Consider the following 20,028-nt stretch of genomic DNA (forward strand, 5'->3'; position numbering starts at 1 on the left):
GGCGGCGGCCCGAGCGGGGAGTCTGCGTGGAGTGGGGCCTACTTGTCCCAGACACACACACACACACACACACACACACACACACACGCAGCGCCGCGTGCGGGCCGTTACTTGTCTGCGTGCGTACGCTGGCTCGGGCTGCGTGCTCGCGGCTTGGTGGCGGCTCGGCAAACGACGCCAAAACTCTAGAAGCGTTCTTGAGCGCCAGAGTCGCTAAACAGGACTCGAACCCAACGTGTGACCCCACCAACGGATTCCTCGTTCGGAGAGCAATCCATTGGTGGGGTCACACGTTCGTTTTGAGTCACTATCAGCGACTTTGGGGCTCAAAACGCGTCCAGAGATTTGGCCGCCTGCGCCGGTCTCCTGGCCCGCTGTGCGCTGAACGCCCCGGGCCGCAGTTAGACACGCGCTGCGCTGCCCCCTGGCGGCGGTCGAGAGCGCAAACACTGCGGCGTGCACAACGTGCAGCATACGGCGATGCGTTTATATTTTATGTCCTCTAATTCCGTCTCCCTCCCTCGCCCCCTCCTTTTTCCATCACGGCGTCCTTTTGTTGGGTTATCTCTCTCCCACCTCCCTCCCTCCCCCGGAGGAGACTTGCCGGGGCCCGAAGAGGAGCCTCCACAAAGGGAATTGATGACTTGTTTCCCCTGTCTATATTTTCCCTTCTGTGTGTGTGGTGTGTGTGTGTGTGTGTGTGTGTGTGTTGGGACGGGGCAGATGTACATACCGATACCCGGCTCTGCGGCGCTCTGCGGGCTGCCGATACGGCTCCGAGTGGAAGTTCGGCCCGCGCTTTTGCCTTTGTGATGCATGCCGGGAAGGAAGCGCCAGGAGGGGGGGGGAGGGGCGGGCTTGGCTATGCAAGTTTGCCCGGGAAATCGCGCATCTCGCGCTCAAAGACGGGGTGTCCCCCTCCGCATCGTCGATGACGGGGAATGACTACTGTCGAGTGCAGTGGAAAAGGGGGAGGGGCACTTCTTAAAACGGCGACCTTCAACAGTGGACTCCGTTACGGACGAACTCGCAGAGCGCGACACGAACCGTGGAACGTGTCGCCTGTTTGGAACTGCAGACCTTTCGGGCGAGACGACGAAAATATTCCACACACACACTTTCACACACACGCGCGCGCGACCGCCTTCGGGCGATTGTCGTCCAAAAGTGAATCTGCGGTGATTTTTTTTTTCTCGGGCAACTGCACGCGAGCAGCAGGCAGAAAGAAGCCGCGGTACGGCGGTGGCGGTACACAGGGCAGAGATAGGAGCAGTCTGCCCAAACAGCCCCGGGGCAGACCGGGCGGGCAGGCAGGCCGAGGACGCCGACGAGGGTACTCCGCGGCGCACGCGACGGCGGTACAGAGCCCCCGTTGTTCCCGGCTTTCACCCCCCCCCCCCCCCCCCCCGCCGGCTCACAATGAAATCCCGGCCGCACCGATAGAAAGGCTTTCCCCCCTCCCCCCCACTCGCTGCTTTTCGCCCGCCTTTCTCCGGCCAATCCTTCATCGGCCCAAATCCGATTGCGTCCGCGACGTGCATTTTGTGAATATTTTAACGCGGGCTACTCCCCGGCGCGAAGCGCCCCCCCCCCCCCCAAAGCGCGGGCCAGTTTGGTTGTTGTTTTTCCGAACGGGACAACAACAACAAAAAGTTGTAGCGATCGACCGCCTGATCCTGGCGAAGGTAAACACACTGTGCAGACGGGCTGCGGTCCACTGATGGGGAAGTTGGCGGCGCACTGTTTGAAAAAGCGGGGAACACAAAGTGGCCGCGGACTCAAATCAAAGCGCTGCTGGATTTGGAGTTAGTTGTATTTGATTTTTAAAAGCACATGCTCGCGGGGTGGAGAAAAAAGGTGGAAAATAAACAGAAAGTGATAAAGGTCGGTGCGAGGCGAGGTTTTTCCGGGCTGTGTTCTCGCACGGCGCAAGCTTTTCCCTCCACTCGGGCCGCGTGTACAGCAGCAGCGGAGTAAGCTGAGCAAAGGCAGCAGCGGGCCGCCGGGCCGGGCAGCACTAAATGATGAATGGATTTTATTTTGTGCAGGCCGGGATCTGCATAAAGAATTCCTTTGAAGGGAAGGGCCAAGCGATTTATGTGGACTGCATGCACTCCATCCGTCTGCGCCTCGCCTCGGATAGTTTTCGGACCACGCTATTTTTTCCGTTTTTTTTTTTTGTTATTTATTTTTTTGTGGTGACGTGAGGGGCTTTCTTTTCAACGTCCATCTATTCGGCTGTTCGTCTCCTCGCGTGTCCATCGTATTTCTTGTTATTTTTTTCTTCTTTCTCTCCTTTCCGTGTCCTGTCTGCGCCTTCCATGCCCCGCAGAGGAAAAGCAGGCGGCGGTTTTTTTTTCCACTCAGAGGCCGTGCCGCCCGTTACGTGCTCCGGGCCGCGTTTCATACTTCGACACCACAATTAGGCTCGTCCGGGTTCAGTCAGCGAATCACGTTCTTGGCTGAAAATCCGACAGAGCGCCACCATTCCCCTCCTGAACAACCAGCCATGTCTGAAAATCATCTATCAACCAATTCAAAGACTTTCCCCTCTAGAACGCTAGAATATTTCTAATAGTTCCACTAAAATTAAATTTCTAAAGTGGGAGGATTTTTTTTCTGGTTGTATCTTTACTGGTACAGTAGCTCGTATCGTAGTCATCTAGGAAAACGCGCTCGTCGAAACTGCAGTGAAATAGCGATGAAGCAAAGTGCTCTGCGGCGGCGTTCTCTCTCTCTCTCTCTCTCTCTCTCTCTCTCTCTCTCTCTCTCTCTCTCTCTCTCTCTCTCTCTCTCTCTCTCTCTCTCTCTCTCTCTGAGTGTTTGAGTTTGCCGCCAGTCGATGCAACCCATTTGGTGTTTTCTGCATTTCTTCACGGAGTCGCGGGGGACAGCTTCCCTGCCCGGCGAATTGCTTCGGCAATATTCTGGAAACGTTTCGTTTCGCTTCGCTGCGACAAGACGAGACGGACGACTGCTGTCAAGGACACACACTTGTCTCATCCCTACGTTCCAGAATTCAATTAAGTTATTTTTTGTTTTGTTTTTGTTTTTCGCCCCCCACCCCCACCCCGCGCACCGCGCGTCGTACTATTCTTTTCTCCATCCTTGTCTCGCTCGTCTGTAAATGAAATAAGTCTTTTCTCCTTTATGCCTGCAATGAGAAATTTAAATATGATTCCCGACCCCGCGGTGAACAGCAAGGCGAAGCGCGTCTCGGAGCATAAATATGTACGAGGTTTAGTGGCCTCGGCCGCGGCACGGCAAGGCACGGCACGGCACGGCGTGACGTCTCGCCGTGCGAATAGAGAAAAATAGGCTGTAAAGGCAGTGCGGGCCGTGGCCTGCCGAGGCCGTGGGGATGGCCTGGCCGTGGCCTGGCCGAGGCACTGCAAGAAGAGGCACAGCGCGGCCGGGGCCGTTAGGCCCGATTCACTCGGCCTGCCCTTTCACGGCCTCGGCCCCGCCCCGCCCCACCCCGCCCCGAGTGGCGTTCTGGTCGACACCCTCGCGGTACAACCGCTGGCATTTTCAACCGTGAAAAAGAGGGAAGGGCGCGCGGCAATAAAAAGAAGGGGGCCGCGATGCTTGACTTTTAACACCTCGAGGCGCGATCATTTCATGTTTTTGTTGTTGTTGTTGTGTTGTTTGCCGTGCCGTTGGCTTTGGGCGCGTGCCACGATACGCTGTGCGAGTCCTCTTTCCGCGCTCCATTGCCCGCGCGGACGGACCGACAGACGGACTGTCATTCAGGGGATTCGGCCCATGGAGCAGGCGAGTATCATGCGAGCATATTGCGCCAAAGAGCGACATGTCTTCCACGCCAGTGACACACACACACACACACACACACACACGGGTTTACCCTGTCGGCAAGATGCACTTGAACATAACACGCTTGTATTCACTCCGCCGTCCATGAAACGCGTTCAATGCTTTCCCGTCCTAACTCTCGACGCCATGGGCTTTGACGCGATGCAGAGGTCAGCATGGTGACCGTGGTGACGAGCTGGCAGGCGGTTAGCACGCCCTCCCCCCCGCCCCCCCCCCCCCCCCTGGGCCCTGGGCCCTGTGTGGGGCCCTGTGGGCCCTTTGGGTCGGCATCAGATTATCCCGGTCCATGTTTCCCTCTTTGTGCTGCAATTTGCGCGAGACGCGGTCGTCCCCTACTCGTGGACGCGTCACGCGTGCGGAGGTCCGGCACCACACTGTGGGTCACACTGTGGGACACACAGTGTGGGACATGGGTGGGTCCCGCCAGCTCGCTCGCCAGAGGGGCGCGTCGGCTATGTTGTCCGATTGCAAATGAGAGTTCAAACTGTTTCTCTGGTTCCAAATCCTTCGCAACGCGTGTCGCACTGCCAAAAAGTTGAAGGACAGCTGACAGGCTTTATATAAAACCGGAAATGGTTTTTTTTTGTGTTTTTGTTGCTCTGCAGCATGTTAAACTGTTAACCCCTCGCCCTCGGTGGCCGCCCCTTCCCCTCCCCCTCCCCTCGTCCATTGTTTGCCTCTCATCTAAACGGGATTTACCGCCAATTCACCGTCTGCACTCCCTGATTTAAATTGGCAACATTGTCTGCGTGTGTGTGTGTGTGCGTGTGTGTGTGTGTGTGTGTGGCCGGTCTGCCACACTAGCTTACTCACAGAGACCCCCTGCGCTGCCACCCCAGGGGAGGGTATAACTTGGCCCATTCGCCGCCCAACGCCCTGCCGCCGCCCTGCCCCGCCCGGTCTATCCTCTGCCAACTCCCTTCCCGGTCACCGAGGGCGGACCCCCCCCCGGACTCGCCACACCTCGTCCTGAACTGCCGTAATGTTCCCCCAGACAGGTGTGGTCGCCGGCCTTTTGACACCCCTCCGCCCCCTCGAAAAAAAAATCGACAAAAATAACAACACTAACCTTGTCCAACTGAAGACGTCTGGCTTATTAGATTGCAAGCTGTTTGTCCTGTGCGACAGAGAGAGAGAGAGAGAGAGAGAGAGAGAGAGAGAGAGAGAGAGAGAGAGAGAGAGAGAGAGAGAGAGAGATGGAGGGGGGGAGAGAAAGCGAGAGGGAGGGTGAGAGGCTTACATCCGACTGCTTATTGTGTGTTTGCATTGATGATGGAGGAGGCTCGCTTCTCGGTTCAAAGTTATGAGAAAATTGCCGCTCTCCACTTGGATCCGCTCGCAGCGTCATTTCCACGCCATTCGCGTCTAACAGCGCTCTCTGTCTCTCTCTCTGTCTCCCTCTCCCCCTCCCCTGCCGGCGTGCACCTTGTTTACACACACTAACGAACGAACAAAGGGGCGAACGGCGCGGCAACGCACGATAATCCGTCACTCGTACATGGCGCGGCGTGGCGCGGCGTGCGGGGAGCGCCGCGATGGATAATTCAAACTAAGTGCACGCCGCCCGGCCTCTTCTCTCTCTCTCTCTCTCTCTCTCTCTCTCTCTCTCTCTCTCTCTCTCTCTCTCTCTCTCTCTCTCTCTCTCTCTCTCTCTCTCTCTCTCTGGAGTGCCAGGCCCACCGGGCCGGTAAAGTTTATTCCCCCCTTTCGAATTAGAGAGCGATTTAGTGACGCGGGCTCGGCGGTGTGTCGTTTCAAATTTTGATCAAACTAAACCGAATTGCAAAAAAAAAGACCAAGGATAGGAAAAATAATAAAATGTTGTCGCCTGTCTGTCGTCGGATCGGCAGCCTGGTGCGTGACGGTGTGACAGGGTCGGCGGCCGTCTTTGGCGCCAAAGTGCTTAATAACGTTCAGCGCGGCGACGCGGCGACACGCGGCGAACGGGGCAGTGACTTGGGGCGGACGGACGGACGCTCAACTCTTTTCCAGTGGGACGCGCCAAAGCCCCTTGATACAGGAGGGGTCAGTAGATTGGCGACGGGGGAGGGGGAGAGGCAGGGCGAGGGCGTTGACTGTCCAAACAGAGCCAATACGGCTTAGCAGTGAGCCTCGGACCGACTCGCAGGTCAGTAAGGGAGAAAGTGGCCCGGGAGGGGGGGGACGTCTTGGCGCAGCGGGGACACTGTGAGTTTGTGTGTGTGTGTGTGAGAGAGAGAGAGTGGGGGGGGGGGAGTGTGTGTGGAGAGAGTGTGTGTGTTGGTGTAGGTGGGGTGGCATGTTCGTATTTGTCTCCGTCCCATCGGTGTGGACACGAGCAAGACGAAGGGTGAGCGGGAGGCCAATACGACAGTCAAGTCACTGGCCGGTCGGCCCCTGCCTGCCTGCCTGCCTTGGCCAAGCCCGGCCGAGCCGATCCCCGCAAGAGTTTTATCTCTTGGAGCCAAAAGGTTTCGTCGCCAGCACTGCCAGCAGCCGGGAAGGACAGCACACACACACACACACACACACACACACACACCACACACACACACACACACACGACGTGTCGCGCTCACCAGCTCCATTTCTCATCCTTTGCCCATCCCCGGCCGGTCCCTCCCCGGTCCGTCAGTCTGGAGTGGACTCGTTGATTTAGCTCAAAAAGTGTCGCCCCGTGGCAGTGGTGCGACGCGGTGGACGGGACGACCAGATTCCCCTCCGCGGAGAGATTGCACCGCCGACCCGCCGGACGGACGAGGCGGGCAGACAGCGCGGCGCCATTGCGACTTGTTACTTAGGGAGGGAGAGGGCGCTGCACTGCAAGAATGCTCCGTCTCTGTCGCACTCGTTGGGCGTGCCGTAGGAGTGCGAGAGAGACGGAGAGAGAGCCTGCTGCACGGCCTGCATGCTATTATTTGCGCTGCTGGCCGCCACAGCAACATGTGAGCGGGGAGGCTCTGCAGAGCTCTGAGTCCCCCACGACTGCCGACTCCACCTACAGCCAACATCGGCCCCTCCAGCCGCTCCAGTCACTCCAGCACCGGAGCCCATCACTGATGGCCATCTCGAGGGTCCCGAGGGACGCGGCTTCGGCTTTCGATTTGTTTTTCGCGAGACTGCCCCGGCCCCGTCTCCGCACTCCACTCCACTGATTGAATGGCGCTAATCCGGGACTCCTGGATTAATAGGGAGATGAATGATGACTGGCGGAGTCGGGCGCGCCCGGGCGGAGCGCGGAGCAGTCAGGAGGCGGATCATGGGTACACGACCTGCAGACTGATTCCGAGAGTCGCTTTCGTCGCTCTGTCTCTGTCGCACTCGTTGTGGGTCCCAAGAGAGACAGAGCGACGGAAACGACTCTCGGAATCAGTCTACATCAAGGCGCAGCCACAACTGCAGCCACTGTGTCCAAGAAAAAGAGTCCACAAATAACAGCGATTGGAGCGGAGAGACACCTGCGCCACGCTCCCTCCGCCCCGCCCCCGCCCCACCCCGCGCCGCCCCGCGCCGCCCCGCCCCGCCCCGCGCCGCCCCGCCCCGCCCCGCCCCGCCCCGCCCCGCCCCACCCCGCCCCGCGCCGCGGCGCTAAGACTAATTCCCTTTATTAAGTCTTCCAGCCGAACGGATCAAAACAGCGGCGACCTCTCATTTTTGAGGTCCGTCCGCGACGCCGCGGCGGAGTGAAGTTACCTCATTTTCCAATTTCACAGTCGGGGCCTCCCGTTCCTGGCCGAGGAGTCCCAGGCGCTGCCGAGGCGGCCCCGCAGACCGAATCCGAGGCTCGTTTTCTGTCTCTCTCGCACCAGTGCGGCACGCGCCGTGGGTGCGACGGAGACGGAGCGACGATTCTCGGAATCAGTCTGCGGGAGCGCGGATATCGGCTGGAAGTTGCCGGCGAGTCGAATGCCGGGGCTGTAATAATGAGGCCCAACTTTGTGGCCCGAGGAAGGAGGGGGCGGGGCATAGTGAAGAAGGCGCCGGCTCGGGTTCGAATCCCCGTCGCCGCGGTAGTTTTCTCTAGTTTTCGTTTTTCAAGGGGGGGTTCTACAGTGGGCCACAAGACCGGCGGAGGCGGTCAAAGTCCTGGATGCGTTTTGAGCTCCACAGTCTCTAAATGGGACTCAAACCGAACTTGTGACCCCACCAATGGATTGCTCTCCCAACGAGGAATCCATTGGTGGGATCACACGCTCGGTTCGAGTCCTGCCTAGCGACTCTAGGGCTCAAAACGCGTCTAGAGTTTCGGCCGCCTGCGCCGCGCTGGTCCTCTGGCCCACTGTGTAACGGCCTGTTGTTGTCTGCTCGCAGGATCCGGCAGGAGATGAACGGCGGTGCGTGGTGCCCCAAGGCGCAGATCTCGTCCGAGGTGCGCGAGTACCTGGAGGTGGACCTGCAGGGCGAGCACCTCATCACGCGCACCGAGACGCAGGGCCGCTTCGGCAACGGCCAGGGCCAGGAGTACGCCGAGCACTTCCTGCTGGAGTACTGGCGGCCCGGCATCAACCGGTGGGTGGCGTACCGCGACCACAGCGGCTACAAGGTGAGTCCCGGGTTCAAAACCCCAGCCTCTCTCTGTTTTTTTTTTTTTCGTTTTTTTTGCCCAATTATTTTTTGCCGGTGCCGCGGTTCGGTGTTCCCGGCCGATGAAAGGCGGGGCGACGCCGCGACTGAATGGAACCGCGGGCCAGTCTCTAAGGCTTCACTGGGCTTTGCTCGTCGTCACTGTAGGCTGTGTCCTTCCAGTCCTTCCAGTGGAGGTCCACCCCCGCCGCGCTCGGCCGGTCTTAAACCTCCGCTTTAATTTCCCCGGAAACAAACAGGCGGTCTGTCTGTGTGTCTGTCTGTCCGTTGGCGTCTGATCCCCGCCGACCGCCCCCGCCTCTAAGCCTCTTCAGTGCAGGGCCCGACCGATCCCCGACCCCCTGGAGAAAGCGCGCTGTTCGCTGGAGGCTCTGGAGGATCCGGGCGGGCCGTGCTGTGTGCTCAGTCCGTGCTCAGCCGGACCGGGCCGGGACGGGGGGTCCAGATAGTCGATATACATGGCCGGCGTTTTTACCGGTGGAGGGGCCGCGGAGCCTCGGCCGCCGGCCCGGGTTGTTTGCCGAGGGGATCCAAGGTGCACTGTGGGGCGGGGCGGGGCGGGCTGGGGCGGGGCCACATATTGCTGGAGGAATAAGCCCCAAGCCCCCGGCCGGCGACGTCAAAAGCCGAGAGCTTTCCCATGCCGCTGCTGCCGCTGACCGGACTGCCGGCTCTTTCAACCTTTTCACCGGCCGGCTCTCGGGCTCTTCTCTGCAAGTCGCGGGGCGGGGCGGGGCGGGGCGGGGGGGGCGGGCGGGCGGGGCGGGGCAGGGCGGGGCGTGGCGTGGTGGGCGAAAGGCAAAGCAGCGGCCGAACCAGTCCGTCGGCACGCCTCTCTTCTCCCAATGCCGGAGCGCGGGCCTTTCAAGTTTAACGTTTCGCCGGCACACTGATTCCGAACAAGCCGTCTCTCTCGCTCGCGCACTGTCCGGTAGGGGTGCGAGAGCGACAGTGACGGCGACGCGTGCTCCGGGGAGGGCGGCGACGACGACGGCTCGGCACACTCTAGATCGGCCTGGCGGCCCGTGCCGCCCGCATTAGCACGGCACTGTAAGCCCTCTTATCTGCCCCGAGTGTAAACAGACGCGTCGTGGCCCCGCCCCTCCAGCCGGGCCGCGAAATCCGCATCCGGCGCGCAGACTCCGTCGCACTTATCCAGCAGGTATTCATCATGCAGCGGGGCAATGAATACTAATGGCCCCCTTCTCCCGGCCTCGCTGCCGCTACACTGGGTAATGCGCGCGTTCGCGCGTTCGCCGTTCGGCCCAGCGGCGCGGTGCGGGTGTTTGAACCCGCGGTTTCGGCGCCGCCGTCCGACGCGCTGCGGTCGCGGCCACCGGGCCGTGCTGCGGTCGGCTTTATTGTAGTGTGCGGCGGGGCCGGTGGGGCTGGCGCCGCTAGGTGCCCCCCCCCCCCCTCCCCCCTCCCCGTCCTTCCGGCGCCATCACCGGACTCCGTTTCCGGTAGTTTCCAATCAAGTAGAAAGTCCATTTCCTGATAGTCATTTCATTTGAGAGCCGTGCCGGCCGTCCGGCCGTCCCGGCAGAGGACCCTCTCGTCGTATCGAGCCGCACCGTCACATCTGAGGGCCGCCCGGGGGGGGGGGGTTCTCTCGGACATCTGAATAGACGGGGAAAACCTCAAACCACTCCAGCGACATCCACTTTGCTTGACCGTGGCTGAATGGCAGCCAATGGCAGCGACCGCGCCATCCTGGACCGGCCAAGTTCATAATCAGCGGGGAAAGCCATTTCGGTGACTTTTGAGCGTTGTACGTCTGAATTCGCAAAAGAAGTCCGCCTGGCCGTCGTCTTCGTCGTCAAGTAGAACCGTGGCCTCTGCTCGTCCCCATGAGGCTCTCCGCGTCTCTACAGTGGGCGTGATTAATTTTTCAGGACCGAATTTGAGCGCGGCCGTTTGATGCTTGGAGGCCTCGAAGGCGGTTCGAGGTATCGAGACCGCGGCGGGTAGCGTGCAAATTTAATAAGTCTTTATTGTGGCGATTGGCGAAAGGGAGGGGGGCGGTCCGTCGGGAGCGGACCGCGGCCTGCTGGCGGCATTCTTCCATGCTCTGATGAATTTTTCAGCAGACCTTGAACTTCGGGTGGGTAACCTCGTCGTACTTATTTGGGAGAGAGAGAGAGAGAGAGAGAAGATTGGCGAGACGGACCAGGGGCGGCGGGGGCAGAAAGTTTGGCGGTGGAATGAGTCCAGCCCGCCCCGCCCCGCCGCGCCCCGCCCGCAGCGACCGCTACACAACCGTCAGGCCCGGCCTGCCGGCCCAACTGGGACAAATGTCAAACAAAACCAAACAATTGGAATGCAATTTCATTTGAGGTGGCCGGACCCAGCAGTGCGCGCTCCGGTCGGCTCCGCCGCCCTGCTCTCCGGTCGCTCCGACCGAACGGACCGAACCCTGCTGCTGGCCGAGCTGGGCAGGTTGTCGGTGCGTTGATAGTTGGCAGAGGGGCTGGCGGTGGCGAGGGGGGGGGGGCGAGGGCCCCCGGGCCCCGCCCCAGAACTCCATTCTCTCTACCCCTTACATTGTTTCCCGCGGACAACTTGAATCGGGCATACCAACCCCACGGCAAACAAATCAATCGCGCTGCCGGGGCTGCCAACCGAGCCAACACGCCAACCCCCGCGGCGGCAGCAGGGCGGCAGCACAACGCCGCCGCATTTTTCAGGTGCGATTGGCAACACTGCTGCACTGCGGCGCGACGCGTTGTCCGACGACAAGTTTATGGCGGTAATTTGGCGGCCGGCGTCGTCATCGCCCGGGCCGTGATGGACGGTGTGTGTGTGTGTGTGTGTGTGCGCGTGCGCGTGTGTGTGTGTGTGTGTGCGTGATGTTTCTGGTTTTTGTTTTGCGCACGGGGCAGCAATGAGGAGGCAAGCGGTCAGTCTGCGCGCGCAAAGTGGCTACTTTCCGGTGTGTGTGTGTGTGTGTGTGTGTGTGTGTGTGTGTGTGTGTGTTTAGGTGTGTGGTGTGTGTGTGTGTGTTGGATAGCCTGTTTCTTTCCTCCTTTTAGCTCGCTCTCTCACACACACACACGCTGACTGTGAAGCGGGTTGATATTCCCATCAATTCGCGCATCACTGCAGACGGATAAAAAAAGGGACGGTGCGATGAGCAGAAGCTCCACTCGCAGACAATGTCGGCCGGCCTCTCTGCGTGAAGGCTGTCCGACTCGACTTTGGCTTTTGAAAATAGCAAATGTATCCGCGCCCCAATGAGTTCGGCCTGGCTGTACCACGCTGTGCCGGTATGGAGAGTCATCTCGTGATTGCACCAACAAACGGAGAACGCTTCCGATTCTTTCCCTGCTGATGGTTAAGACATTCTGGGCATTACCGCTCATATAAACGCGCAAGGTTTTTCATTTCTCTCTACTCAAGCAGTAATTTTGTTGTTGTTGTTTTTTTTTTCAGGTGCTGGCGGGCAACAGCAACACGTACCTGGTGGCGCAGCAGCACCTGGCGCTGCCCTTCGTGGCCACCAAGGTGCGCTTCATCCCCTACAGCGAGTACCCGCGCACCGTGTGCATGCGCGTCGAGCTCTACGGATGTCCCTGGGAACGTGAGTATCTCCATCAGCCAAGCACACTGCCAACGGCACGACTGGAGGCGGTCAAAATCCCATCCCGGACGCGTTTTGAGCTCCTTAGTCGCTACATGGGACTCAAACCGAACGTGTGACCCCACCAATGGATTGCTCTCCGAACGAGGAATCCATTGGTGGGGTCACACGTCCGGTTCGAGTCCCATTTAGGGACTCTGGAGCTCAAAACGCGTCTACAGTTTTGGCCGCCTCCACCGGTCTTCTGACCCACTGTGCAACACACTGATTCAGTGTCACTGGGCTGGTCGACCCGCAGCCGGCAAGCAGCCCAGGCGGGTCCTGAAAACAAAAACAACAAAAAAAAAACAGCAAAATAACCGCAAGGCGCGGCGAAGAGCCACAAACATATTCATCCAATCACGAGAAAACACAGGCAAAGTTTGGCTCGGCTGCGCGCCGCGCTGCGAATGTTTGGAGGGAAAGTGGGTTTGGTCGGGAAGTAGGCTCGCCCAGCAGCGAAGCAGCCAAGCAGCAGCCTGCTTCCGCTGTCGCTCCGTCTCTCTCGCACTCATGGCGGCCGGCGCGCAGGGGTGCGAGAGAGACAGGGCGACTCGCCCGAATCGCTCGGCTGGCGACTTTAATCTGGCGACGCGGCGCGAATATTGCGGGGAAAGGAGAGAGAGAAGGAATTATTCGACAAATAAAAGAGAGAGAGAGACAGAGGGAGAAAAGGGATGATAAGAGACGGAACGGAGCGGCGCCGAGTGTAAATCTGGCGCTTGTTCCCAAACTCGTCGGCAGCGATGAAGCGCGCCCGGCGAGAAGGAGGTGCGGCCGGGACGCGCTTCCGATATTCTTGTTTTTGTTTTTATTCTTCTCGCGGGCAAGTGTCATCTTTCCTCCCTTTGGCTGGCGGTGGCGGCCGTCGGCCATCGTTTGCGAATCACTGGAACCACTCGCGGCAACTTCGTCGAGCCTGTCGCCTACACGTCTGCGGGCAGCGCGGCCCAGGACGACGACGACGGGGAAGGAGTTGGTGCTCCAAAGAGTTGGCAGAAAAGTGTAACAAAGTGGGACAGAAGTCAGCAAATGGCTGGCCCCGCAGCAGCCCGCCGCTCCTCGCAACTAGAACTGCGTGGTCTGAAAAAGGGGGAGGGGGAAAGGGGGGTCGCACCGCCAGCCTTGCCTGCAAACCGCTCGGGGGTTTAGTGTATCCGGAACCGGGCCGGGGGAGGGGAGGGGGGCGGCCTCAGGCTGGCCGCAGGGCGCGGGAGCGGTACCCTAAGTTACTGCCACGACCCTACCTACACGTCGCTGCCCCGCGGCGTCCCGTCGCGTCCCCGCCGCCGTCTCGGCGGTCTCGGGGGGCCCGGGTCACGCGTCACGCGGCGCGCACGCGCTCGGTTAACTGCCACGGCGATGATGACGGCGAGGTCGTGCCGCCGTGGCGGTGCACAGTGGACCAGAAGACCGGCGTGCGGCCGAAACTCCAGACGCGTTGTGAGCTCCAGAGTCGCTAAATGGGACTCGAACCGAGCGTGTGACCCCACCAATGGATTGCTCTTCGAACGAGGGATCCATTGGTGGGGTCACACGTTCGGTTCGAGTCCCGTTTAGCGACTCTGGAGCTCAAAACGCGTCTGGGGTTTTGGCCGCGGGGACGTGGTTGATGAAAGCGGTGGCGTTGTCTGGCGCACGCACCTAACACGCACCGATCGCACCGAGGGGTACCTCACTTCGAAAACAGGTGTACACTGACTGGTGACTATACTCAATTTCCACTTTGACTAGACTGAAATATCACGAAATGCGTTGCAAAAATACTAAAATTGGGACAAATTTACGTGGTTTTGCCGACTTTTTCAGTGACTAGACTGAAACAAGGCAGTGACTGGAGTCAGGGGTGTACACTGACTAGACGAAGTGAGGTACCCCTCGGATCGCACCGATAAGCGCCGATGTGGCCATCCATCTATCGATCTGCATGGTTCCGCTCGCTGCGCGGTGGCCGGCCGGAGCAGGGAGGGCAGGATGTTTCGTGGGGCGCGGCGGCGCGGCTCGCTCGCTGGCCCCCGGGCGGACAGGGAGGGGGCCTTGTTGCGGGCGGTGCGGTGCTGTACCTCGGCAGCCCAACAAGGGGTTACCGGGAACAAAGTAGGAGGGGCGGCATGCGTAGTGTATGCTTGCTCGCTGGCAGGGAAAACGCTGCCGACCCGTTTTGGGAGCATGTTGCGGCCGGGCGACCGCGTCCTGCGTCCGCCTCCCGGCCTCCCAGGCCTTCCAGGCCGCCTCTGCGGAGCCAGAGCGCCGAGCCGAGCACGGCGGAGCACGAACAAGGGCTCGGTGCACGCTAAGGAGATTTCGGACGGCTGCCGTAACTCGTCGGTAAGCCTCTCGTAGATACGGCCATACGGGGCTCGGCCATGCCGCCGCGCTGGCGCACTGCTACCCAGCCATGCCGCGGCGCCTTTCAGCTTCGGCAGGAAGAACTCCTTTATACACCTGCTTACCATTGCTTACCTGTGCCCCGTGCCCCCCGCCGCGCCCCCGCGCCCCCCGGCCGCGCTGTCCCAGTTTGTGTGTTCTCTCGGAGCCTTGCCAGCAGCCAGCTTTCTCGGCCTGATTCAGCACGCCGCTTTTGGTGCGCTGAACCGCGTCAGCTGCACGCCATTTCACCTCCATCCCCGCAGTCTGTCTGTCTGTCTGTCTGTCTGTCTGACTGCCCGTCCGCTCGTCTGTCCGTCTGCCTGTCAGTATCTCCCTCTCGCTTGTTCTGCACTTCCCAGACTGCAATTTCCAGGAGCTCTCGGGGGCTCATCAACTGGAAAACGGTTAACTAACTCGCAGCTTGCAAGTTGTTTATTTTCTTCGGCCTTTCTCCTTTCTCTCTTTTTTTCGTTTTGTTATTCTTGTTGTTGTTCCCGTTCCGCTTTATTGTGCATCGCTCCTCTTCGCCACAGGCTTTTTGCGAGAAAGGCAAAGTTATTTCCAACTCATTAAGTCGTCCTGCGTGAGAAAGTGTGTGTGTGTAGGTGAGCGAGAGAGAGAGAGAGAGAGAGAGAGAGAGAGAGAGAGAGAGAGAGAGAGCGCGTCGAGGAGCGCGTGGAGTCGAGAATTGGATTAAAGTAAAGTGTCTTTCTACGTGTCGTATTAACTGGCGGGGCGTGGGTTCGGCAGAATATTCCCGTCGCACTGATTGTGACGAGTGAGAGCGGGGCTGGCGCGGGGCGGGGCCGGGCGGGGGAGCGACGGAGAGGGAACTATAATACTTCATCACGGCGAGAACAATACTCGCGCTAATCGCTAGTCGGATTGGATTAATTTGCTGACTCGGCGGATGGGGGCTCGCCGAGGCTCGGCAGTGCAGTATCGGGGCTTGTCAGCACGGCGCGGCGCGTGCACTCGCCAGAAACGAGCGAGCTGGAAAAACCAGTGCAGTGTCGAGTGCCCAGCTCCAGAGTCACTAAACAGGACTCGAATTGAGCGTGTGACCCCACCAATGGATTGCTCTCCGAACGAGCAATCCATTGGTGGGGTCACACGCTCGATTTGAGTCCTGCTAAGCGACTCTGGAGCTCACAACGCGTCCTGGATTTTGACCGCCTCCGCCCACTGGACGCCTTACGAAGAGCGGGTAGGCAACCCGGCGCGCTGGCGCGTCTCGCGGGCCGGCCTACCGCCGCAGGGGCCCGGCCCTGTCGGGCTGCGCTCCTTCTCCTTCTCCTTCTCCTTCGCCAGCCGGCCCAGACATCAATCGGCGCAAATCCTATTTGTTTAAATCCCCCTGGGCTAATGTGTGCGCACCACTCGATGCGGTGCAAGGCGGGCACGGCGGGCTCTGTTTGCTCAGTGGGTGGCGGGGCTGTAAAGGAAGGCAGTCGGTAAAACAATTGAATACGCCCAGCCGGGGAAAGGGGGGGGGGAGATCTGGTCTGGGCACCCCGAACAGTGTCCCCCCCCCCTTTTCCCCGTTACCTTTCCTTTGATACTGTCGGGCTGTGTCGGTCTGATTCTCTCTCCTTCTCTCTCTCTGTCGCTCTCATTCGCTTCAATCTCGCGTCTCTCCCTTGGTCCTTAAATAAAGAGAGCGGTCGAGCCCTTTGGGCGTGTTGTCGCGCTGCTCTGAAGCTAGAGCGCCGCGTAGCGCGCTGCTTTCAAGCTCCCGCCTTGCTTTGCTGCCCGCCGACCTGTCCGTCGACCTGTCCGTCAGGCCGCCAGGCGACAACGCGGCTCCGTTCGCCGAGAGTGATGTATTATGGACGTCCGATTTTCGACAGGTCGTGTACACCCCCTCCTCTTCTTTTTCCTCTGGCCAAACCCCGCGCGGATCGGACAGCGGCGCGCCGTCGCTCCGTCTCTCTCGCTCCCCGCGGTGCGCCCCGTGAGTGCAGAGAGAGAGAGAGAGAGACGGGGCGGCGCCGTGCGGCAGCAGTCCGCAGACGCGAGATGAGAATCAATATTGACCTGTCCCTGTATGCATCAAACAACACATCGGCTCCGGGCCGTCGGAGGGACGCGGGGGGCCGTCGGAACGCCGGCTCGCCACGGCTTGCCACCACACTGTGGGTCACGGTGCCGCGGCTCCGAGAGGACAGAGGGCTCTCGCAAACACGTCCGACACAGCACACAAAAAAAACACATCCACTGTCTTTGAAACCTGTTGTTTTGGTAAAATTGTGTTGTGACTGACGGAATTTGCGCGTGTGTTTGCAGAGAACGTGGTCCGGTACGTGGTGCCGCCGCCGGGCATGGTGGACCGCAGCTACGACGGCGAGCTGGGCCAGCTGGTGGACGGCCTGCGCGGCCCGGACCACTTCCTGGGCAGCCCCGGGGCGGACGGCACAGGTACGCTCCACTCCACTCGCCCGCCTCGGCCGGAGCAATAAATAGAGCGCGAGGCGTCCCACAGTGGGCCAAAAGACCAGTGGAGGCGGCCAAAACTCTAAACGCGTTTTGAGCTCCAGAGTCGCTAAATAGTCCTTGAACCGAACGTGTGACCCCACCAATGGATTGCTCTTCGAACGAGGAATCCATTGGTGGGGTCACACGTTCGCTTCGAGGCCTTTTTAGCGACTCTGGAGCTCAAAACGCGTCTAGAGTTTTGGCCGCCTCCACTGGTCTTCTGGCCCACTGTGCGTCCGCATTGTTTCGCTATGTTGGCTCCACTGTTTGGTATTGATTCGTGGTTCCACTCGTTCCACTCCAGAGCGGCGCTGGGTCGGCTGGCGTCCCGTGGAGGGCCGGCCCCTGGAGATCACCTTCCAGTTCGGCGGCCCGCGCGAGTTCCACAACGTCCGCATCCACGTCAACAACCGGGCCAGCCAGGGCGTCAAGGTATGTTGTTGTCCTTGTTGTTGTTGTACTCGATGTGCGGCCCAGCGATTTAACGTGTCCCGGCGTTCGGCGCGCAGGTGCCCAAGATGGCGACGGTGTCCTTCGGCGTGGACGGGCGTCGCTGGCTGCAGAAGTCCAAGTTCGCCATCGTGACGGAGTCCTCGTCGACGACGTCCACCGCCGCGCCTTCGACTGCCTCCCCGACCACGCCGCGCCCCGTGCCGCGCGCGTCGCCGTCCTCGGCGCCCTCCTCGTCGACGGCGACGTCGGCGGCCCCCGGGAACGCGACCACTGCCGCGGTGCCCGTCGTCGAGGTGGCCACGCCCGGCACTGAGGAGGCGCGCGACCTGGTGGTGCCCCTCGGCGGCCGCGTCGCCAAGTACATCCGCATCGAGCTGGAGTTCGCCTCCACCTGGATCCTCATCAGCGAGGTGGCCTTCGAGTCGGGTGAGTGGCACAATGAAGAGCGGAGGTTCGAATCCCATTGGCGGGGATTTTTTGGCGGGCAGTGTAGTGTACGCGGCGTCACGGCACGCTCGCGCCAGAGCCGCGAAGGGTTTGTGACAGCCCTCCGCAGCCCTCAGACCCACAAAGTGAGGGAATCAAAGCTGAATATCGACGGGGAGGGGCGCGCGGAGAGCGAGACGCGGCCGCGGAGCAGCGGGGACACTGCGAGTCGTTTCACCGTCGCGCCGCGCGGTGATGAGCAATGCGTGAATGGGATCGGGGAGCGAGGAGCCTCGCACTCACACACTCGCACCCGCACACACAGCCCCTTTCTCTCACTCTCACTCTTCCCTCCCGTTTTACCGCGCTTTGCCGCGGGACGGCGACGACTGGCTCCGCTTGCCCTCAAAATTCCGTGGCGTAGAAAATTGAATTATTCCGCGGGGGCGTCGTCGTCGCCTCTCGCCTCGCGCGCCTCGCGCCGTCACTCACCTCGCGACGCGCCGCGACGCGTGGCGACGCCCTAACCGCGTCACGCCGCGTGACAGGACGACGCCAGCCGCGGCTGCCGCGTCGCGTGGCGCCGAGAGCACGCCCCCTCCCTCTCCCCTCCACCGGGCGGGAGAAGAAATTCACACGTCAAGCGGGGATGCAGCGGGACGAGCCCTCCATGCCGTCGTCGCAGTGGGCCAGAAGACGGGGGGAGGCGGTCAAAGTCCCGGGCGCGTTTTGAGCTCCAGAGTCGCTAAACAGGACTCGAACCGATCGTGTGACCCCACCAATGGATTCCTCGTTTGGAGAGCAATCCATTGGTGGGGTCACACGTTCGGTTCGAGTCCTATTTAGCGACTGTGGAGCTCACAACGCGTCTAGAGTTTCGGCCGCCTCCACCGGTCTTCTGGTCCACTGTGCGTTGTCGAGCGACCCCTTCGCGTGTTTTGCTCGAACCGCCCAGCCCGCGGGAACAGGGAAATTGTTACAGTGGCGTGCGGCGTGGCCTGGAGGTCGCGTCCTGCTGGAGGCCCTCCAGGGAGCCCGGCTGGGCCGACGCGAAGCCCGGCCAAGCTCGGCGAAGCCCTTCAGAGGCGGCCTCCAGCTCTAATAACGGCCGGTCCTGAGGGAGCTGGTTAGCGCGGGAGGGTGGGGCGGGGCGGGGCGGGGCGGCCGGTAGGGGGCGCAGCTGGTGTTCGAACTTGTGCCAATTGGTTGCGGCTGGTGTCGCCATGGCGTATCGCCACTTTGCGCCCGGATTGCCGCTTGCCGGTGCCAAGGCTGCCCCCTCCCCCTCCCCGCTTCCCCCTCACGGCGGGGCCCGGGTTCAAGTACCCGCGGCGCGGTACCCAGGTCGCTGCGCTCTTCGCTTCGTTTCTCCTCGTTTCTCCTCATTTAGCCGCATCCGGTCTGCGAGCAACGAGTTTTCCCCCTAAGAGGCGGCCGGAAGGCTCCGCGTCGTACCAGCAAGCAAAACGTACGCGAGCGGCCGGCGCTGCGGGGCGCTGCGGGGCTGCCCCGCCCCCGCCGGCCGAGGGGATATTAAAAGCTACCCGCGGCCGGGCCGACACGGCCGACACGGCCAGCATGGCCAGCCCCCCTCATTTCGGCCGTTTGTGCCGCTTGCTGCTTTTGTTTTGGCGCGCGTTTTGGCGGCCGACGCGACAGCAGCCAGCCAGCTAGCCAGCCAGCGGCGTGAATTTAACGACCTGATTAACCGCGTAAAAAGGAGAGTGAAGAGGCGGCCGGCGAAATTAGCGGAGGAAGCCACTGTGTGTTTGTGTGTGTGTGTGTGTGTGTGTGTGTGTGTGAGAGAGAGAGAGAGAGAGAGAGAGAGAGAGAGAGAGAGAGAGAGAGAGAGAGAGAGAGAGAGAGAGAGAGAGAGAGAGAGAGAGAGTGTGTCTGTGTGTAGAAAGTGGCCAGTGCCCTTCATTTGTTTCCCGCGAGTGTTTTTGAAAGCCCTTTTCATTCCGACGCCGCTTTGCTTGGCGAGCTTCTTGGCGGAGTGGCCGCTAGCCACTCCACCTCGCTGCATCGCACCCCCGCCGCGCCGCCGCGCCGCCGTGCCCTCCCGAAAATAATGAGCCTCTTTGGGAACAAAACTAGGAAGTGGATTAGTTTTGCATCCCTTGGTGCTTCCCTGGGGGGCTTCGGGGCCTGCAGGGGCCTCCACTGCTGGGTGCGCGCGCGCCGAGCCGGAACGCGAGCGAGGCGCACAACGAGGGCGACTTCTCGCTCCGAGTGTACAAATAACGAAACTCCGCGGAGCGAGGAGGAACGAGCGAATATGTGGAGCT

The 20,028-nt window shown here is 60.8% G+C and overlaps 1 protein-coding gene across 1 annotated transcript in view; it reads left to right on the plus strand.

Moving 5' to 3' along the window:
- LOC117639868 (discoidin domain-containing receptor 2-like) overlaps positions 1 to 20,028 on the plus strand; it is a gene marked incomplete at its 5' end in the record, with an annotated part of 56,258 nt that overhangs the window by 29,924 nt on the left and 6,306 nt on the right. Inside the window, 5 exons of the mRNA XM_034375813.1 lie at positions 8,125 to 8,356; positions 11,830 to 11,977; positions 16,673 to 16,804; positions 17,166 to 17,293; positions 17,371 to 17,740. Of these exons, the coding sequence (XP_034231704.1) occupies positions 8,125 to 8,356; positions 11,830 to 11,977; positions 16,673 to 16,804; positions 17,166 to 17,293; positions 17,371 to 17,740 (1,010 nt within the window). The remainder of the gene's footprint in view (positions 1 to 8,124; positions 8,357 to 11,829; positions 11,978 to 16,672; positions 16,805 to 17,165; positions 17,294 to 17,370; positions 17,741 to 20,028) is intronic.

Source organism: Thrips palmi, unplaced genomic scaffold (assembly GCF_012932325.1).
Source record: "Thrips palmi isolate BJ-2018 unplaced genomic scaffold, TpBJ-2018v1 HiC_scaffold_12, whole genome shotgun sequence".
Taxonomy (NCBI): domain Eukaryota; kingdom Metazoa; phylum Arthropoda; class Insecta; order Thysanoptera; family Thripidae; genus Thrips; species Thrips palmi.